Source organism: Sceloporus occidentalis, unplaced genomic scaffold (assembly GCF_023333645.1).
Source record: "Sceloporus occidentalis isolate IW3139 unplaced genomic scaffold, rSceOcc1.0.p SCAF_110, whole genome shotgun sequence".
NCBI classification, from domain to species: Eukaryota; Metazoa; Chordata; class Lepidosauria; order Squamata; family Phrynosomatidae; genus Sceloporus; species Sceloporus occidentalis.
In genome coordinates this window covers 1,684,583-1,703,171 of record NW_028317090.1, presented here as the reverse complement: position 1 = coordinate 1,703,171, position 18,589 = coordinate 1,684,583, and the positions used below count along the sequence as shown (strand labels likewise).

Genomic DNA, 18,589 nt, shown 5'->3' with positions numbered 1-18,589 from the left:
GAACTTGGGAGTTGAAGAACTTGACTGGCCCGCACAGAGCCCTGACCTTAACCCCATCGAACATCTTTAAGATGAACTGAAACAGAGATTGCGAGTCAGGCCTTCCCATCCAACCTTCCCAGAAGAGTGGAAGCTGTTATAACTTGTTAGGGATATTAATGAGACAAAATAGGCAAAACCAATATTTCGTCACACACACAAAATAACGACGCTACCAAATATTGTAGTACCACATCCACAATATTAATTTAAGGAGATACCCTATATTTTATCTCCGATCCTAAATTCTTTCAGATCGCCGAAAATTATAATTCAAATTAGATAGATACAGGGCCGGCCCAAGGCAAAATGCCGCCTGGGGCGAATTTTAAAATGCCACCCCCCCCCCTTATCTACCCTTCCTCTCCCTCCGTCCCTGCCGCCCCCCCCCATTATCTACCCTTCCTCTCCCTCCGTCCCCCCCCCTTGTACTTACCTTTCAGCAGTCCTGCGGCGAGTCTCCCTGTTCGGTCTCGGTGCCAGCTTGTAATGCTGAGCGCCGGAAATCTTCCGGCACTCAGCATTACAAGCCGGCACCGAGACTGAACAGGGAGACTCGCCGCAGAGGAGAGAGAGAGAGGGGCGCCGAGCGGGTACTGACAGCTTGGTAAGATAAAACCACTCGGCGCCCCTTTCTCTCTTTCGCTTTTTAAAAAAAAAAAAGTGCCGCCTGGAGCGGTTGCCCCACTTGGCTCCATTGTCGGGCCGGCCCTGGATAGATATCGCCACGATAGTCAATAAAAATATTATTTATTGTAAACACAATTTATAAAATATCTATATGAGTCACACAGTGCATAATATAAAACGCTAAATTCTTAAAACATGTCAAAAATGAATCAATTCAAATACAGTATATTATCGATAGTTATCAATATGAATTACTACTTTATGAGTCTAACACACAATTAATTTCCATCCCACTCAGCAACCAAAATTTGATAATAATCAGGGCAGTAATAAAGATATCACTATCTCTCTAATATTAGTTAAACTAATATTACAAATTAAAAATAATTTGTTTGTGTCTAAGAGTATTAGTGAAGTTCCTAATAGATGCAAATAATGTCAAACTTCGTCTATAGGTAAAAATACCTTTTCATTATTGTTCTTATCACGGGTTATAAGCTGCAGTCTCACAAGCCGTCATATACAATAATGCAATATACTATTTCCCGGAAACAGGGAATTCTATACGAAGAAGACAAAATTCACCTCTATTCAGAATAATAAAACAATTATATTTACCACCACTTGTTGCTGTTGTCCAACTGGTCCTTGTAGAAATTAATCCAGATTCATTGTCAAGAAATTAAGTGGGCAAGAATATAACTTTCTACAAATTATATAGGTTAGGACTCCAAGTAACTCTAAGAGTGAAGTATGGTGCCAGAATCTTAAGATTCCAATTCTCTGGGGTAAATTTGGTGAATAAGTCCATCAGGGTCTGTCCATTTCAGGGTGCGATCTTTTTTTTTAATTATTATTATTAAAGACATAAGCTTTTAAAGACAGGGCTTATTATCATAGCCTCCACCTCTTCATTGGAATTCTCCAATCATAACAGTGGGTTTTACCCATTATAATTAGGATTTCTACTCATATTTACACCGTTGTAATTTCTTAATTTACCTGTGAGAGACACTCTGGTCTAAGAATTAACTTAAAACCATTACATATGTGTTTGGAATTTATCCTTGGTCATCCTAATCACCAAATGTTACTTCCTAGATAGTAACTCAGGTCTTGGTAGTCTTACCATGTATCCCCCATTCCAAGTTACATTTCTAAAGATATGCAGTGTCTACTCCTTAACTTTCTCATGGAAGATAACATTAATTGTATCATATATACGCTGAAACATCATTATACATGAATACTCCTTTGTTCTCAATTATAGAGAGAACAAGGACAAAAAGAAATAATCACTATATGATTAAGTAAAATAAAATGGCTCTAACTCCATTTTGTGTAAAATCACAGAATATAGAAATACATGTTTTCTGTGATAAAATATCTGACAAACTGCAAAGAGGGGAAAAACTACACATTAATGTCTGTGTGTTTAGAATGCAATGTCATAAAACTCCGTGATGGTGTAATGGTCAGGTGTCTCAATACTTTTGTCTATTGTAGTTCAGGACTGCTAAAATGGTGAATGGTTTGCAAGGTAAAAAGTATCAGGAAAGACTAAAGGATCTTAATATGTATGAGCGCCGGAAGATGACGTCAACATTACAAGCCGGCACCGAGACCAAGCTAGAGGGCTCGCACAGGAGAGAGAGAGGGGCGCGGAGCAGGTACTGACAACTTGGTAAGATAAAACCACTCGGCGCCCTCTCTCTCTCTCTTCTCAGCTTTAAAAAAGTGCCGCCCCTACAAAAGTGCCACCTGGAGCGGTTGCCCCACTCGGCTCCATTGTCGGGCCGGCCCCAGCAATGCTCATGCAAAAAGGTAAAATTGGATCAGCAAGAACATTCTATTGATTGATATGGTGACTGCATCAGATTTACTACTACACCAGAATTCCTTTTTATACATGACCCTAAATGTGTCAGAAATAATTCTGTCTTAGCATTAAGTAACTCACAAAAATCAGCAACTGTTAATTAAAAAGCTTACAGTTTCTTGTTTATTTCATTTAGCTCTTGATTTTGTGATTTATGTCGGATATAATTTGCTTTTCTGTATACTTATTACTACCTTTTTATCAATAGTAATATGCTCTTTATATTATACTACTACATCATCGCACATCGGCTGACAGAGAGGATGAGATGAGACATGAGAGGACAGCCTCCCCTTCACTTCCGCTGGGGCTTCTTTGATGGACCTACGATGAAGATCATGTGATGCTGGTGCTGCATCGCAGAAGCCCCAGAGGATGTCTGTGCACACCGCACGGACAATCACCGGCTGACAGAGAGGGGAATCCAGGTCCCCTGCAGCGCTGCGGGGGATCTGGATTCTAGTGTTATAATCCGATCTCTGTTTGATGTTGGATTATAGAAGGAGAGGAGTTTTTCCAGAGCATTTTCTCTGAAAAAAACCTCTTTTTATAATCGATAAAAATCGATTTGACTAATCGATAATGAAAATCATTGACAACAATTTCATTTTATCGATTAGTTGTTGCAGCCCTAGATAGTATCACTGTACATGGATAGTATACACTGTATAGTAATATCCTACTTGTACTTATTACAAAAAATGTGTATTTCTTAACTCAGGACAAATAGTTGAATCTGTTTAGCAATTTTTGTTCCATAGCTTTTGTAGACGAGTAAAGAGGATTCAATTAAAAGTAAGAAAAAGTGCTTTTTTATTTTTTCCACCATATTTTATTTATATTTTACATAGTAAATTAGATGATATGCTCAAACTAATGGTATCTAAAAAAAAGCCCTTCTTGTCCTGAAAAAACAATAGATACATTGTGGGTACACTAAATGAGGGAGAAGAAAATTACCCAAAACAAAATCAAACATTGTCACGAATGTGTTAAACCTTAACTTGACTAACCACTCAGCGTTTTAGTGAATAGACAAATATGTTTTTCAACACATTACAACATATTACTAAATACACAGGTGTCATATGTGTATTTGCACAACTTATACTTATTATACTTATAATTGCACATTGCAATTTAACTGAACATGGACTCACAGGAGCCAAGAGATGCTCAGATGATATAAAAAATAATTATTTGCTATGAGACTCTTTAGGTTACGCCTGTAAGGTTGACCAGCATGGACCAGTAAAACATTCAGTGAACACCTGGAAATGAAAATAATCACTCCAGGTGTATTTGTAGGGCATTTCGTTGCTTAGTACAGAAGCCTATTGAACCAAATGTAAATATATATATATATATATATATATATATATTATGAAGAAAGTGGGGGAATATGTCTTCATAATCCTTATTTTATAATTTCTGCAGATGGCCAGAAAGACATAGAGGATGAATTAACAACTGGCTTGGAACTGGTTGACTCATGTATCAGATCGTTGCAGGAATCAGGAATACTTGACCCTCAGGATTACTCCACTACTGAAAGTAAGTGTTTAATTACTTTTTGATATGTAGAGTTTGCTTGTGGTGTATTGTACTTGGGGGAAATGAAAATGAAATTACAAGCAATTTAGAAAAATGCCGTTTGGACAGGATGTCGTAAGGTCCATTCAGCCCTAGCAAACCAAAGAAACTTGCCACCAGTATGACCTTGCAGCCTTGCCATATGTAGTATCCTGAATGAGTGGCCCCCATAGGCTGCATGCAGGAGGCCCAAAACCTTCTTCTTGGTCCTCATGGGGTGCCGTAGCCTGAAACTCTGCCCACTGAAAACTACAGAGAGCATCAGTCATTACATTCCAGACATAGTTACAGCCCTCCAGGTCACATTCAGGCACAGACATTTCAACATTAAGACTAATGGTAACTTAGCCCACTCTCAAATTTCCCTACAGAATCATTACCCCCTGTCCTGAAGACACACTGTTCTCACCACACAGGGCAACCTCGTCCACAACTGTGAACAGCTCAAGGAACGCCAAATTCCTTATTTAGCCAGCAACCCATCATGAGTCTGGCCATTTGTCCGTGCACCAGTGTGCCCCCAAAATGGCTTCAAACCCTACAGACCCTGCAGCATTCATATATAGGTGCAGTTGCTCATTGTACACCTCCAGGGCATGCCAATAGGACCCCCCATTCAGCCCAAGATGTCACTCCCACTAGGCTCCTACTATTCACCCATCGGCATCACCTGAAGTTTAGCTTCCTCAGTAGCGATTGCCAATTTGGACAATCTGCCAGTTTGTCCACTGGTAAGGTACACTCCATGGCCACAGATTTGGTTTTTGACCCTGAGGAAGCTCAGACAGGTGGCAGGCCCCTTGGTCTTGTCACCCTCAACACTACATCATATTCTTGGCTGTCGCCAACAAGCGAGGACATCAGGGAAAGTCCGGAAGCCAATACCAAGGAAATCGTCTAAGTAGTGCATCGAGGACTCCATCACACCACCCATTATAAAAATGTGCTAAAGCACTTCAAATAGACACACGTGGTTGAGCAACCCATCTTGAGGCTCATATCTATGTGGGACTGACATTGGTGCCCCAGATGGTGAAACTCCAGGTGTACTGGCAGCAGCCAAACACATCTGTCTTTGCTAAGAGCACCCTGCGACCCACCACCCTGACCATCCAAACCACTTCATCAAAATAAGTGTAGATCATTCTACACAACTGTGCTGATATGTCATCATTGACCGAACCCCCTTGCAGGTACAACAAATGATGAATCAGCCTGTACTTGTCCGGTTTCTTCTTAGTGACACCTACAAGTTTGCCAGTAGCGGGGCTAGCGCTACCTCCTTTGATAACTTTTCTCAAACAACTGAAACTTAATTTTTTACCGAAAGTGACGAAGGGAGATCCACAAAAGGGATCAAAAACCCCTCACTAAACCTCCCCAACTAAATCTCATCCCTCCCTTTGGTTTCTTACCTTTAACCTTACTTTTCCCGAAGCACTGTGACACAGGGTGAATCTCCCAACAACCACAGCATTTGAGTTTAAAGCAGAAGGAGGCCCCCTATTTACAATTCTGAAAGAATTTTCACTATCTAAATCTTTTCCTCTGTCTCTTGCTACAAGTGCAGGCCTAGAGTGCCCTACTGCGGCCGGTGCCCCAGAAGCCCCAGTGACACCACCGAGAAGAGTGACATGGTCCCCTGCAGCTGCCACCTTTGCTGGCCGCGCTATCGACGTCGCAACCTGCCCACCATCCTGGAGGAGGGAGTTGTCCTCATGTGCCCCAGCCTCCAGGGCCCGAGTCCTTTGGCTCAAAATATGGACCACAACTGCCCATCCAAATCCAGCATCAAGGCCCCCAGCTGACCCGCACGTCCTCTTCCATCCCTCTAAAAACCCTTTTACAACTTGGCCATATCTGCCATAGCCTGTTTACCTCCCCTACTGCCCCCAACGAAGGAGAGGCATACTCCAGTCGCTGTTTCACAGCTGGAGGTCCCTGTGCAGCCTCTTAGCAACTTGTTCAGCTTACTGTTCCAGGAGAGCCGGTCTGTACTAGCCTTCAGCATCAATGTGGACCGCTCTGGAACTTGCCTGCCAAGCCAATCCTAGATGCAGGGGAGATCTTTAATAACAAGCATCTCTAATCTGGTCCTTAGAATGTCTTGTAAAAAAAAAAGTCTACCTATATGCAGTTCCCTCCTCTAATATTGGCACCCTTGGTAAATATGAGCAAGAATGCTGTGAAAAATGTTCTTAATTGTTTAACCCTTTGACCTTGTCTTCAAAAAATACTCTGCTCTCATGGATATCAAACAATCAACTGGAAATGTTATGAATCAACCTGGAAGAGGACATGTGTCTATATTGTCTCACTGTGAAGAGGATTGTTTGAGTGGCCAAACAATCTCCAAAGATCGCTGGAAAATTGAAGTTAGTTGCGTCTTGGAGTCAGATAGTCTCCAAAACTACAATCTGATGTCACCTACTTCACCACCACAAAAACAAACTTAACAGTCTACAGTTTGCCAGACATTACTGGAACTTCAAATGAGATCGAGTTCTGTGGTTGGATGAAACTGAAATTTAACTTTGTGGCAATAAACACCAGAGGTGGGTTTGTCACACACAGAGAGGTAGCCATATGGGAAAGTACCTGGTGCCCACGGTTAAATATGGTGGTGGCTTTTTAATGTTTTGGGGATGTTTTTCTGTGAGAGGACCTGGACATTTTGTTAAGCTACATGGCATCATGGACTCTATCAAATAGTCAAATAATAGACCGTAGTTGGATCTTTCAGCAAGACTATGATTCAAAACGTAGATCCAAATGAACACAAAAAAGGTTTACTGACCAAATCAAGGTCCTACCATGGCCATCCCAGTCCCATGACTTAAACCCCATAGAAAACCTTTGGAATTAACAGAAGGGAAATTTGATATATGGAGAAATGGTCTCAGATCCCTTGCCTTGTATTCTCCAACATCATCAGGCATTATAAGAGAAGAATCAGAGCTGTTATCTTGGCAAAGGGAGGTAACACAAATTATCATACCTGGAAACTTGTAGGCTCCGGCGACTTGCGGGACACAGGCATGACTGCCCACTGACATTGGTATGAGGTCACGATGATGTTGGGGGCATTCCCACTGATGTCAGTGGGTGTTCCCGCTGCCGTCAGTTGATGTTCCTGCTGACATTGAGGGAAATACCCCAATTTAAAGGGGGAATAGGTGGGTAGTGGGGTGTAAACCTGTGCTGTGCAGAGTATTTTGGTATATTTTGTGAAGAAAAGATCAAAAGATCAAAACAATAAAGACATATTTTCAACGCAATGTTAGTTTTTTGCCTCGGTTTTTATTTCTTTGCCTTCTCTAAATCGCTAATAAATCACATAACAGAGATTGGTGTCTTTCTATTTACTATTGATTAAGTAGCATTCAGTGCTTTACTGGAACAAACACCAGCCAGGTGTAACCCAGGTTAGTTAAAAGAGCAGCATATAAATATAAATTTAGTTGACAATCTCTTAATAAGTTGAACACTCACACTGACTGGTCACCACACTGATGCAAACTCAAATACACTGACCATCCTCAGCCAAACTGAGGCAAAGTCAATACACATTGGCCACTCTTAGCCAAACTGAAGTTTCCAGGTATTCCAATACCAAGGCCTTCATACTTCAGTGAACATTACATTGTGTAATGTCATTTCCATTGCAACTTTCCTGCAGAAGATGTTGTAACTCTTGCCCAAATCAGTGCTTTCCTTCTTTGAAAACAGTTGAGGGGCAGGGGACGTGAACAAAGGCTATTCGGGGATTCTGATGAATCCCATATGCATTTCCATGCAAAAACAACCCATATAATTTTAAGGTGAATGCTATCACATACATTTAAGTCTATCATGGCTAATGTGCAACTTTAATCAAACCTTGTCCGCTGTTGTAAATCATTCCTTAATAAACCTAAGCAATGAAACCTTTAAACCGGGGATTCAAGGAATATGTCTCTTTAAAATAGTGGATGAATTAGTATTTACTACATGAATAATGCAAATCATTTTCAGTAGCTTAATATTGTACCAGGTAAACATAATTAGTAAGATCTGGCTTCTCTTGATAAATCCAGTACATCATGTGGTTGTTCTGCTTCACTGAAGCCATTACTGACTGTTCCAAATGACTTTTCTTAACTCAGGACCCAGCCTCCTATCCCAGAGTGCGCTTCAGCTCAATACTAAACCTGAAGGGTCTTTTCAGTATTCATCAAGCTACCATAGCAACCAGACCCTTGCCTTGGGGGAAACATCAGCGTTGTCATTCACGGGCCGCAGCAATCAAGCAAGATCTGCCATTCAGAGCTACAACCAAGTAAGTGGACAAATACAGTGTTTCACTCACCCAAGGGCTACAGCTCTGCAGATACACCTCATGCATAGCTGCATAGCTGTGCTATGTGATTGCTATTTGTATGTCCTCTGCAGCAAGGATTTCTAAAGGATGTTGCGAATGGAAATTCATTATTAAAAGAAGTAAATTTTTTTGCATGGCATATCATCACTGATATAAGTCTTAACAGATTGGTGGTTTAATGTATAGTACTGTACAGGGTTTGCAATGTTTTTCATATTTGCATAAATTCATGAATGACTAGTATATTTTTATTACATAGATATTTTGTCTGGGGATAGCAGAATGCAGTTTGAATACACATCATGGACTAAACACAAACAAGCAAAATGGCTATTAAAGCAAGAAAGCCTTTCCTCCTTAACAATATATGCATGTGGTCTTTATTATTAATTAGTTACCATTATTATTATTTGATTGATTGATATATGTATCACCATCATATTCACAACAATATATGCATGTGGTCTTTATTATTAATTAGTTACCATTATTATTATTTATTGATTGATATATGTAGCACCATCATATTCACATAGCACAGTGCAATGTGGCACACAGAAAGATAATCACAATGGACTGATAGGACCAGGTACAGGGTGCTTTCTATCTATATTTATATTTCTCTGCTCTATATTTGTATTAATCTCCCCAAATACCTTCTCCCCACAGCCTCTTTAACTATTCTTGTTCAATCTCTCTTACTAGCATTTTCACCATATTTTGTCCCTGTTGTCATGATCACTCTCTATCAATCTTTTATTCCCTCTGCCTCCACTAGTTTGTCACCCTCAAATGCCCTTTTCTCTTGTCTACAATTTTCCTAATTACACTTCTTCATTCTGTTGCAATATTGCTGTCTTTTTTCATTCACTGCTCCCTGTTACCACCCATCAGGCCTGCAAATTATACTTGTCTTAAAAATCTTTGCTAACTTACATACATTTCCATACCACAAGATAACACAGAAAATGCCACAATAAAGCATTGCCATCTAGTCACACTTGTAACTTCCTTGGGGGGGTTCTTCATGAGTGTACTTCAAGTGCAAGGGCAGTCCTGCTTCTTAGGGTAATATAAATGCAAAAAAGAGGAACCTATATTCTGAAGTGGTATCAGTGCAATGCACTAATCGAGAAAGAAAGAGGTAGTTTAGGTAGTGGAATACATGGCTCAAAACATTGTAAACGAAGGAGGGTCTAGGTTTTAGAAGGGTTAAAACCTACAACATAGCAAAAAATTATTTTGGGCATTCAAAAAGATGACTAGGGGCAGCAAAGTGACAGCGAAACAAGATGGACACTTAGGCAATGAGCTGTGATGCCCACCTTTAACTAAAATAAAAAATGGCATTTTGAGTTTACTGACAGTGCCCACTAAGACTGGGAAGAACATTACAACACAGAATCCAATCTCAGCTGATTAGTTTGAAGTCATGTTACAGGACCTGAAAGACTAACTCCATGAGAACATTAGGCAATATATACACAAAGTCACATAAAAATTAACACAAAATTAATACAGCTGAACAGAAAATAGAAGAAGTGATTGATGCACATAACAATTTAGCAGAACATCACACAGAACTTAAGAAAGAAGTTACTTCGTCTGAAACCTACAGATTTAGAAGATTGTTCTTATTAAAGAATTGAGAATCAGAGGAGGTCCAACTAGACCTAACTAGAATCCACTTCCTTCATGTAAAGGAACAAATTCTACAAAATTTGACACGGGCATCCAGGTGTTTCAGGATTTTTTTGCTTTGACCACAGAAGATAAGAGAAATAGCTACCACCATTAGAATGCTCATACAAAACAAGGAAATCTACCATCAAAACTTTTAAATGGGAACGCAAACCATAGGAACATCACAGTAGTGGAGGCCAGAGTTTACTTAAAGAGTGGGGTTATGCCTCTGGAACACCACCAACAGCAAGGAAGGAATCTACCAGGAGCTCTACCAATGTTGATCCAAAACCTCAGTGGCTTCAGAAGAAATGGACTTTGGTGAAGGGCAAAAAGTCATCTAGTTTGAGGTCACATACCCCATCAACTTGTCTATGTAGCGCATTGAGACAGTATAATATGATTTATGTTTGTGACATTTATTGTTTCCATTGTGTTGTTTCTGGTCTACCGATCCACAACTTTTTGGTCTTTTGAGTCTATTGTTATTAATTACAGTTTTACAGTCAGTCATCCTTATGTGGACAAAATGATGATTGGGAATGATTCATGACACCAAGAAGACCAGTTTCTAGACCTGATTTAGTTAATGGTACTTTAGCTGTGGTGGTTGAGGAGGAAGGACTATAAAATGTAATTACATTTTTCTTTTCTTCTGCCTCCGGTGCCTTCTCGTTTTTAATCGGTTTTTAATATAAATTTCTTGTAAAGAGCAAGTATCTGCTTAGAAAGGAAGTGGACAAGGTGGTCCACAAGGTGGATCAGAGTAATAGGAATTATTTCTGTATGGGCCATAATGAATTGCGGTTTGCTAAGTTTGTTATATTGTTTTTCGTTAAAGTAAAATCTAATACATATACAGGTGGCACATATGTAGCTGTTCAACCCTCCTAACTACTGGTTGCATTGAGGAGTGTGGGGGGTGTTTTGGGACGCATAAGAGGCAATTTATTGAAGAACCAATATATATATATATATATATATATATTATGAAAATGGTTCTTAAAATGTTGTGTAGAGGAGACTTTTTTCAACAGGTCACTCACCTAGATTTTATTCTTGGAAGTTCTCTACTATACACCATTTTAACACAACTGTGCGTTCAGCGCGTTTTAAAAGAGTTACATTTATGATGTCTCCCTGGCTTCTGGAGGCTCTGCCTCAAGACCCCCTACCTATCTCCCTATAGCCCATTTTCCAAACCTTGGACCTCTGGACCTTTGGGAAACTATTCTTTGTATTAAAAATCTTCAACCCATGCCAGATAACAGAAGTATTTGACAAATATTATCCCATATATAATACCCCAAAGCCAGTAGAGGATAATATGTGTGATTGTTTGGGGGAAAAGCCTAACCCAACCTATTACATATTTGGAGGTCGATAGGGTAATAAAAGAATTGAAGCTAAAAAAAGTCTAAAATACACAAAGCTAAAATACTGTCAAACAGGCTAGCTCTGCTATTTCCAGGTGTCAAATGCTGGACTTACCCAACCTGTTGCCGCCTATCATCTCCTTCGATGCTCCCAGGCTCAATGTCCTCCAGCAGGACCTCTAGTGTTGCAGAAGAGGATCCCCCTACTGTTATAAGCATTTGCCTATCTGGCCTTTTTACCCTTTGCTGACCCTGGTCTGTTTAACTCTGCTGTATGTATTATTCTACCTGGAGTGATTTACCCATTGCCAACACTGGTCTGTCTACTGGCTCCGGCTCTGCTACTATCTGGACTGATTAACCTGTTGTTGACCTCGGCCTGCCTCCTGATCTGCATAACAAACTGCCATCTCCCTGCTATATAGTGTGCTAGCAGTTTCAGCGGATACTCTGTAGAAGGGTTCCAAATCACCTGATTTCAGGTAGGCTCTACTAGCTGCGTTTTTGACACGAGTTGTTACTGGGATATGACCAGGTGGAATCCACCCAGGGAAGACAGGCCTACAGAAAATGCTAGAAAGTTTATAGACATGCTGGCTAGACATGCTGGCTAAGGCAAGGACGATTCCTTGTATTTTGTTAGCTAGATGCTGAGAAGGCCTTTGATATCTTACATTAAGGCTACATGAGTAAAACTATAAAAGCCTTTGTCTTCCCAGACAAATTAGCGCTTTATATGCACTGTATTCTTCGCCAGGTTGGGGGTCCAAAATGCGGGCTTTTCCACCTACAGACAGATTGTTCTCCTGAAGATATTGTACTTCATTTGGACAGTGCCAATGTACATTTGGGTACAATAAGTATGAATAGATAGGAAAAAGAGGTCTTCTTGCGCAATAGAATCCTTAATACCAAATCTCTCGATAGACGTGTGGTATTGAGGAGAGTTGTCTAGGCATACGTATGTTTTCCATTGCTTTACTGAATTTCCTGAATTCTTTAATAAAAGTCACATAAAGTTAAGTAGGTATATTCTTATAACTGCTAAATCTGTTATAGCGAGACACTGGAAAGACAAACATCTCCAGACAGAGAGGAAGTTATTATCTTAAAAAGAGAAACTTGTATAATGGAAAAATTATCTCACTAAATATCTAACACGATTAAATCATATGAAAGAAAATCTGGATTATGTGAGAAACTAGCCATTATGGTCAATGATTATAGACATTAAAGATGTAAGTATTTGGCAAATATAAGATTATGGTCAATTATTTCTCTAAGTTGTTTTACCCCAAAATAATATTACCATTGTACATATTGTGGGGGAAAGGACAGGCGGCAATAATACAATATTATAACTATTTGATTATGCTACGCAAATTTGGAATGTCTAATATTTTCTTGTAATATAAAGAGAATTTTAGATGTGTATATACTTTGGAAAGTCGAAGTTCAATCTTGTTATTCTAATGTTCTACATGCTTAATGAATTACATTCAACTAGTTACATGGGGTGAATGGAGGTTTGGGTTTTTTGTTTTTTATTCCACGCCATGGTTCTCTCCATTTTAATTGTCATAATGCTGTACGGGGGTGATTAGAACTAATATTTATTTGATATGGGAAAAAGCACATGTACATCATTAATTTTTTGTATGATAAGCTGTATTCATTGGGGACAGCAAATAACAAATACAAATTGAAGTTATATAAAAAAGAAAATTGTGTCTCAATTTGAGTCAATTGAAATTGAGTGCAATAGAGTTCCTAATACCAAACTTCTTGACCAAACATGAAGTAATACCAAACTCCATGTATAAAATATTCTCTTTGATTTCAATGGCAGTACTTTCCTGACACTGATTGGCTGACGGGACATATTCCTACTAATTTCTTTAGTACTTACTGCCACTGATTGAAAGCTTAAGCAGCCAATCAGCGGCAAGATATTTCGGATTATGGGAAACAAGGATGATTTTGCAGCATGGCTATACCGTCTGTGTCAGGAAGAATGCGTAATAAAGTATATTTTAATTTGCATTCCTCTATAGAAGTATATAGTAACTTGTCCCTTTAAGGGAAACAGTGGACAATTGGTATGAAGAGGCATAGTGAGAACTCTTTTTAGCTATACCTGGCACTGTCATTTTTGTTATGTGCCAACCATTTTCAGGAATGCTACATTAAGTCTTGTGTTCGACAAGCCTTTAAGGTTTATAGCCCATGAAGGAAAATATCTGTGTGTTTAGTTACATCTGGAATTGAAAATTGACCATAGGCAGTACTGGGCTTTCCTTCATTGAGCTTTGCCAAATTGTCTCTTGCTGAAAAAGTAGTGATCTAAAAAAGTGTATTTTATGTTTTATGGGTATCAGAAGACTTTCATTAGCTTTACAATCATTAAATTGTATTGTTAATAACACAACTGTACACAAATTTTCAGATCCTATGCATTGGAGAAGGATTTAAAAAATGCTTCTGCAATAAATACACATGCTAGTTGTCACTCACAGCGTAGCAGAGGAGATGCTGCTGCAGGGTAGGACACACTGAAAGCCCTTCAGTCTCAGAAGAGTTCTTCCTCGGGTTGAGCATTTGGCTGTGGAAGTTTGTGATGATCTTCCAGGACTGGGGACTAACTCCAAGGTTGCACACAAAGGTAGATCAAATGGGTGTTAAGCAGGGCCAGACTGGCCCCCAGAATACAGGCAGGTCCGTGGGCCTGGCGGCCGGCAGACCAACATTCAAAACAGCCGCTGAGGGGCTGAGAGCGGGATTGAAAGCCTCCTCTGGCCGCCGGTGCCTAATGAAATTAAAGGGGCTGGCGGCGCGGAGCGTGCACGCCGGCCCCTTTAATTTCATGAATGCCGGCCTCCGCCCGCTGCCCCTCCAGACACCAGGGAGTCAGAAGCACTGGTATGTCGGGGGGGGTGTTATATGGGGGGCATAAGGTTTTTCTGGAGGCAGAGTGCCCCATGATATGCATTTTAACCCCTTTTATGCCTCTCTGCCTCCAGAAATGCCTTTTAACCCCCTATATGCCACTCTGCCTCTAGAAATGCCTTTTAACCCCTATATGCCACTCAGCCTCCAGAAATGCCTTATACCCCCCATATGCCACTCTGTCCCAAGATATGCCTTTTAAGCCTCTATATGCCAGTCCGGCCCTGGTGTTAAGATAGGAATCCATGACCAGAGTAATTGTTTAACAAGCCGAGGTCAGGAAGCTGGAATTCAGGATAGACAGGGTCAAGCTAGGTCAAACACAGGAGCACATGAGCAATAGTACAATACACTGTGGTGAACATAGGTATGACCATCAGAGGGCAAGGTGTAGTGGTTCTCTGATTTTTAAGGAGTACAGGAACCCCATTCATGTTGCTCCATCACAGCCATCTTATGGAGGCCACCCTCATCGGAGCTACGTAGGGATCTGCTGCATGGGCCGGCTGGGGGCCTTCCCCCGTTGAAGCGCGTAAGTAATACTATTCAACAGAATATCTGACTGAGAACCCTTCCAATAGACAGATACACAAGGTTTAATGTATTCTGAGTTGCTTTTGTATTACATTTTCGGCAGTCAGTGTGGTCGTTATGAACAGTAGAGCTGAATTCCTGTCCAGCTTGCACGAAATTACAATGCAGAGTTGATGGCCAGCTCATCTGCACTCAGTGTTTGCCTGGAAATACCATCTGTATGCTTAAACTACAATAATATAAAATGACTTAACACATGTGAGTGATATATAAACTTAGCTGTCTATTTTGATCATGCATGTATGTATGGATGAATATTTATATGTTTAATACATCTGAATCACTACATTAGTAGATATTTTGTCTGTGTTCTACATTAATATCCTAATCTCAAGAAGACAGACATAGGTCATTTTTGTACCAGACTCTGCTTTGAACAGAAAAACATCCTCCAAATAATATTTTCCCTTCCACCATTTTCTGTTCAGCAGTGTAATTAGCCCTATGCTACAAACATGTGTGATGCGTTTTATTTTGTCTACACCAATTGATTTATAAACTTGTAAAGATACCCTAACAGACATAATCATAAGCATATATAAATGCAGGTGAAATATCAAATTTATAAAATGTCACCATATTATTATGTTATCTATTGCAGATATCCTTATAAAATATGAAACATCTTCGCTACTGAAGGTCATCACCTTGGTGACATGTAATCACATGGTTTTCACACAGTTTTTAATTCCAGATTATTACCACAAGCTTTATCTTGGTATTTGTAGTTCCTTGTAAATAAAAATCAACTGAAGTTTGTGGAACAGATACTGTAGTAAACCTGAAACAGATTTTTATACTAATATAGTTGCTTTTATTTTGTTTTCTTATTAGACAATTGAGTTGTGCTGCAAGTGCTATTCTTCAAATTGTTTTTATGATGCATCTAAAAAAAAAAACATTAATTAGACCATTGGCCTTTTGATTTCAATGAGACAGGCCTTACCCACAATTTGTTTTATTTTAAAAAAAAATTATATTCCAACGGTAACAAGTTGGAGTAGCTACACAGACTTTCACTCATGTATCTACTGGAACCTGGTCGATCTCAAATGTGAGCTGCTACCTGAGCATCTAGTGCAGTGATGTATTATACAGATTAGGTAGAGCAGCTCCACTTACAGCCTCCTGCCCAGAGATCATGTCCACCCTCCTTTTTGATCTCATAGTAATCCAAGGGGGAAAAGGAAGAGGGGCAGGTTATTGTTGCTAAATTTTCAGGCAGCAATGATAATAAAATGTGTTTTTTCCCCTGAAAGTAATGTACTTATAGAGTTTTAAAAAAAAAATTATCTTCTTTCTGGAAATAGTTTTCATTAATTTTTTTCCTGTTTAGCCAAGTTCAGCATATGAACACACTGTTTTATTAGAGGAACAAATGCTAACAAAAACGTAACATATGCAGTCAACTGGTTCAGAAAATATTTGAAATATTCGTAACTCACATAACCTCATGTTAGTTTTATGTAATGACCTGTTTAACTACCATTACTTGGTATAACATGATTCTTTTTTCTGTAAGATCAGTGGCATTTTCCTTGCAATCATTAGAGTGATCAGCACTGTCATTTTCAGCCTCAGGGCATTTTCGATTAATGAGACGAATAGAAGCAAAGTGAGAAAACAAATAAGTCAGAGGCAATAAGCCTCAATTACAATGCTGAGATACAGGAAAGAACACTGACTTGAATGACAGAATCCATGACATGCTGGTTATGATGCAGGTGACAATGCCCTTTAGAATATGTGACCTATTTACAATATTAGACCCCCGAAGCAGAATATGTCAGCAATATATTTGAGTTACAAAGATAGTTGTTACACAGACATGTAAGGATGAACATTTTGTTTCAAAATATGACATGTAGAATAAAAACTACTAAAAGGTATAGTTCATCATGTAATATATACCGGTATATTTGAGAGAGAGTCTGGAAAATGTCCTCTTTCATCCAGGAATGAACTGGGGATTAAACTCGCCCCTTGCACTTCAAGGCTGATTAATGCTCTTGCACTTTTGCAGCATGAGGCCATGTGTGATGAACCGACAGTCACACACTAAAGGAGCGAATCTGCTGCGTTTGTCAGCCATTTAAAGAGCATAAAGAAAAAATCTATCACTTTTTCCAGGGTAGGGCGCTTCATGAACTAGTTTTGTCTCTGTATTTAATTTACATTTTATCCTGGAATGCTATCTTTTAGTTCTTGTAGATAGTTAACATGAAAGGTATTGTATTTCAAAGTTTTCTGGGCCAAACCTGGAGAGTTCCCAGGTATGATAATACGGCATAGCACTGCACCGGGTGCAAACTTCATAAGACTGCAAGTAAATATGAGTCTTGTAATGTAATGTACTTAATAGAGTTTAAAAAAATCTAACTACAATCAATTTGTTAAGCATTACAAATGTATTGGTCCTATGATGCCTACACTTGTTTTCTGTAATTGAATTAAGCTTTATATGTTTCTCACAGCAAAACTCAGACACACGTGCCTATGACAGGTTTAACACAATCACATACCTCCCAACATTTCGCTCTCGTGGAACTCACCAGTACAAGCAATTCCACTTTAGAATGTCGCGCTTGCATCACCATTTAAAACACGTTTCATTTTTGTCAGCACAGTCTAGGGTTGCCACCTTTCTTGCCAAAAAATATTGGCCATGCTAATTTGCATAATCTGGCATATCATGGGACAGAGTGGCATATAGGTGGGTAAAGGCATTTCTGGAGGCAGAGTGGCATATAGGCTGCCACTCTGCCTCCAGAAATGCCTTATACCCCCTATATGCCACTCTTGCATATAGGTCCTTAAAAAGGCATATCATGGGACAGAGTGGCATATAGGGGGTATAAGGCATTTCTGGAGACAGAGTGGCATATAGGGGGTTAAAAAGCATTTCTAGAGGCAGAGTGGCATAAAGGGGGTTAAAAGGAATATCATGGGGCACTCTGTCTCCAGAAAAGCCTTATCCCCCCCCCCCCCAATTTACCACTGCTTCTGACTCCCTGGTGTCTGGTGAAATTTAAGGGGCCGGTAAGCACGCACCGCGCCACCCAGTGGCTGTGCCTCAGCTCTTTGTCCCACCCCTTTTAAGACGTGGGACGAAGTGCTGAAGCATGGCCATTGGGCGGCGCGGTGCGTGCAAACCTTTAATTTCATTAGGAGCCGGCGGACGGAGGAGGCGGCTTTTAATTAAGCTTGCAGCCGCTTAGCGGCTGTTTTGAAATTTCCTGGTATCCCGGTGGGCCAGTCCGGCCCTGGCTCTGGGCGCTCCCTATCCTGTCAATCACCCTGCCGGCCTGCCCCTGCAAAAAATACCGATACCGGCAGGGTGCTCTAACCCTAGCACATTAAAAATATCCAACACATTGAATTGAATTCCCATGAGGCTCAGCCAGACATATTACTTCCATGATGCTGGCTGAGCATCATGGGAAGTGCAGTTAACAGTAGATAAAGCTGCAAATGTTACAATTCCCATGA

At 39.9% G+C, this 18,589-nt stretch overlaps 1 protein-coding gene across 3 annotated transcripts in view; it reads left to right on the top strand.

Moving 5' to 3' along the window:
• Window positions 1-18,589, top strand: part of LOC149283180 (catenin delta-2) — a 355,798-nt gene that overhangs the window by 186,097 nt on the left and 151,112 nt on the right. For 2 of the 3 annotated variants that reach the window (XM_089497914.1, XM_089497913.1), the window contains exons 4-5: window positions 3,986-4,102; window positions 8,287-8,459. In XM_089497914.1, the coding sequence (XP_089354040.1) occupies window positions 3,986-4,102; window positions 8,287-8,459 (290 nt within the window). The remainder of the gene's footprint in view (window positions 1-3,985; window positions 4,103-8,286; window positions 8,460-18,589) is intronic. The other variant, XM_089497915.1, reaches the window with a different exon arrangement.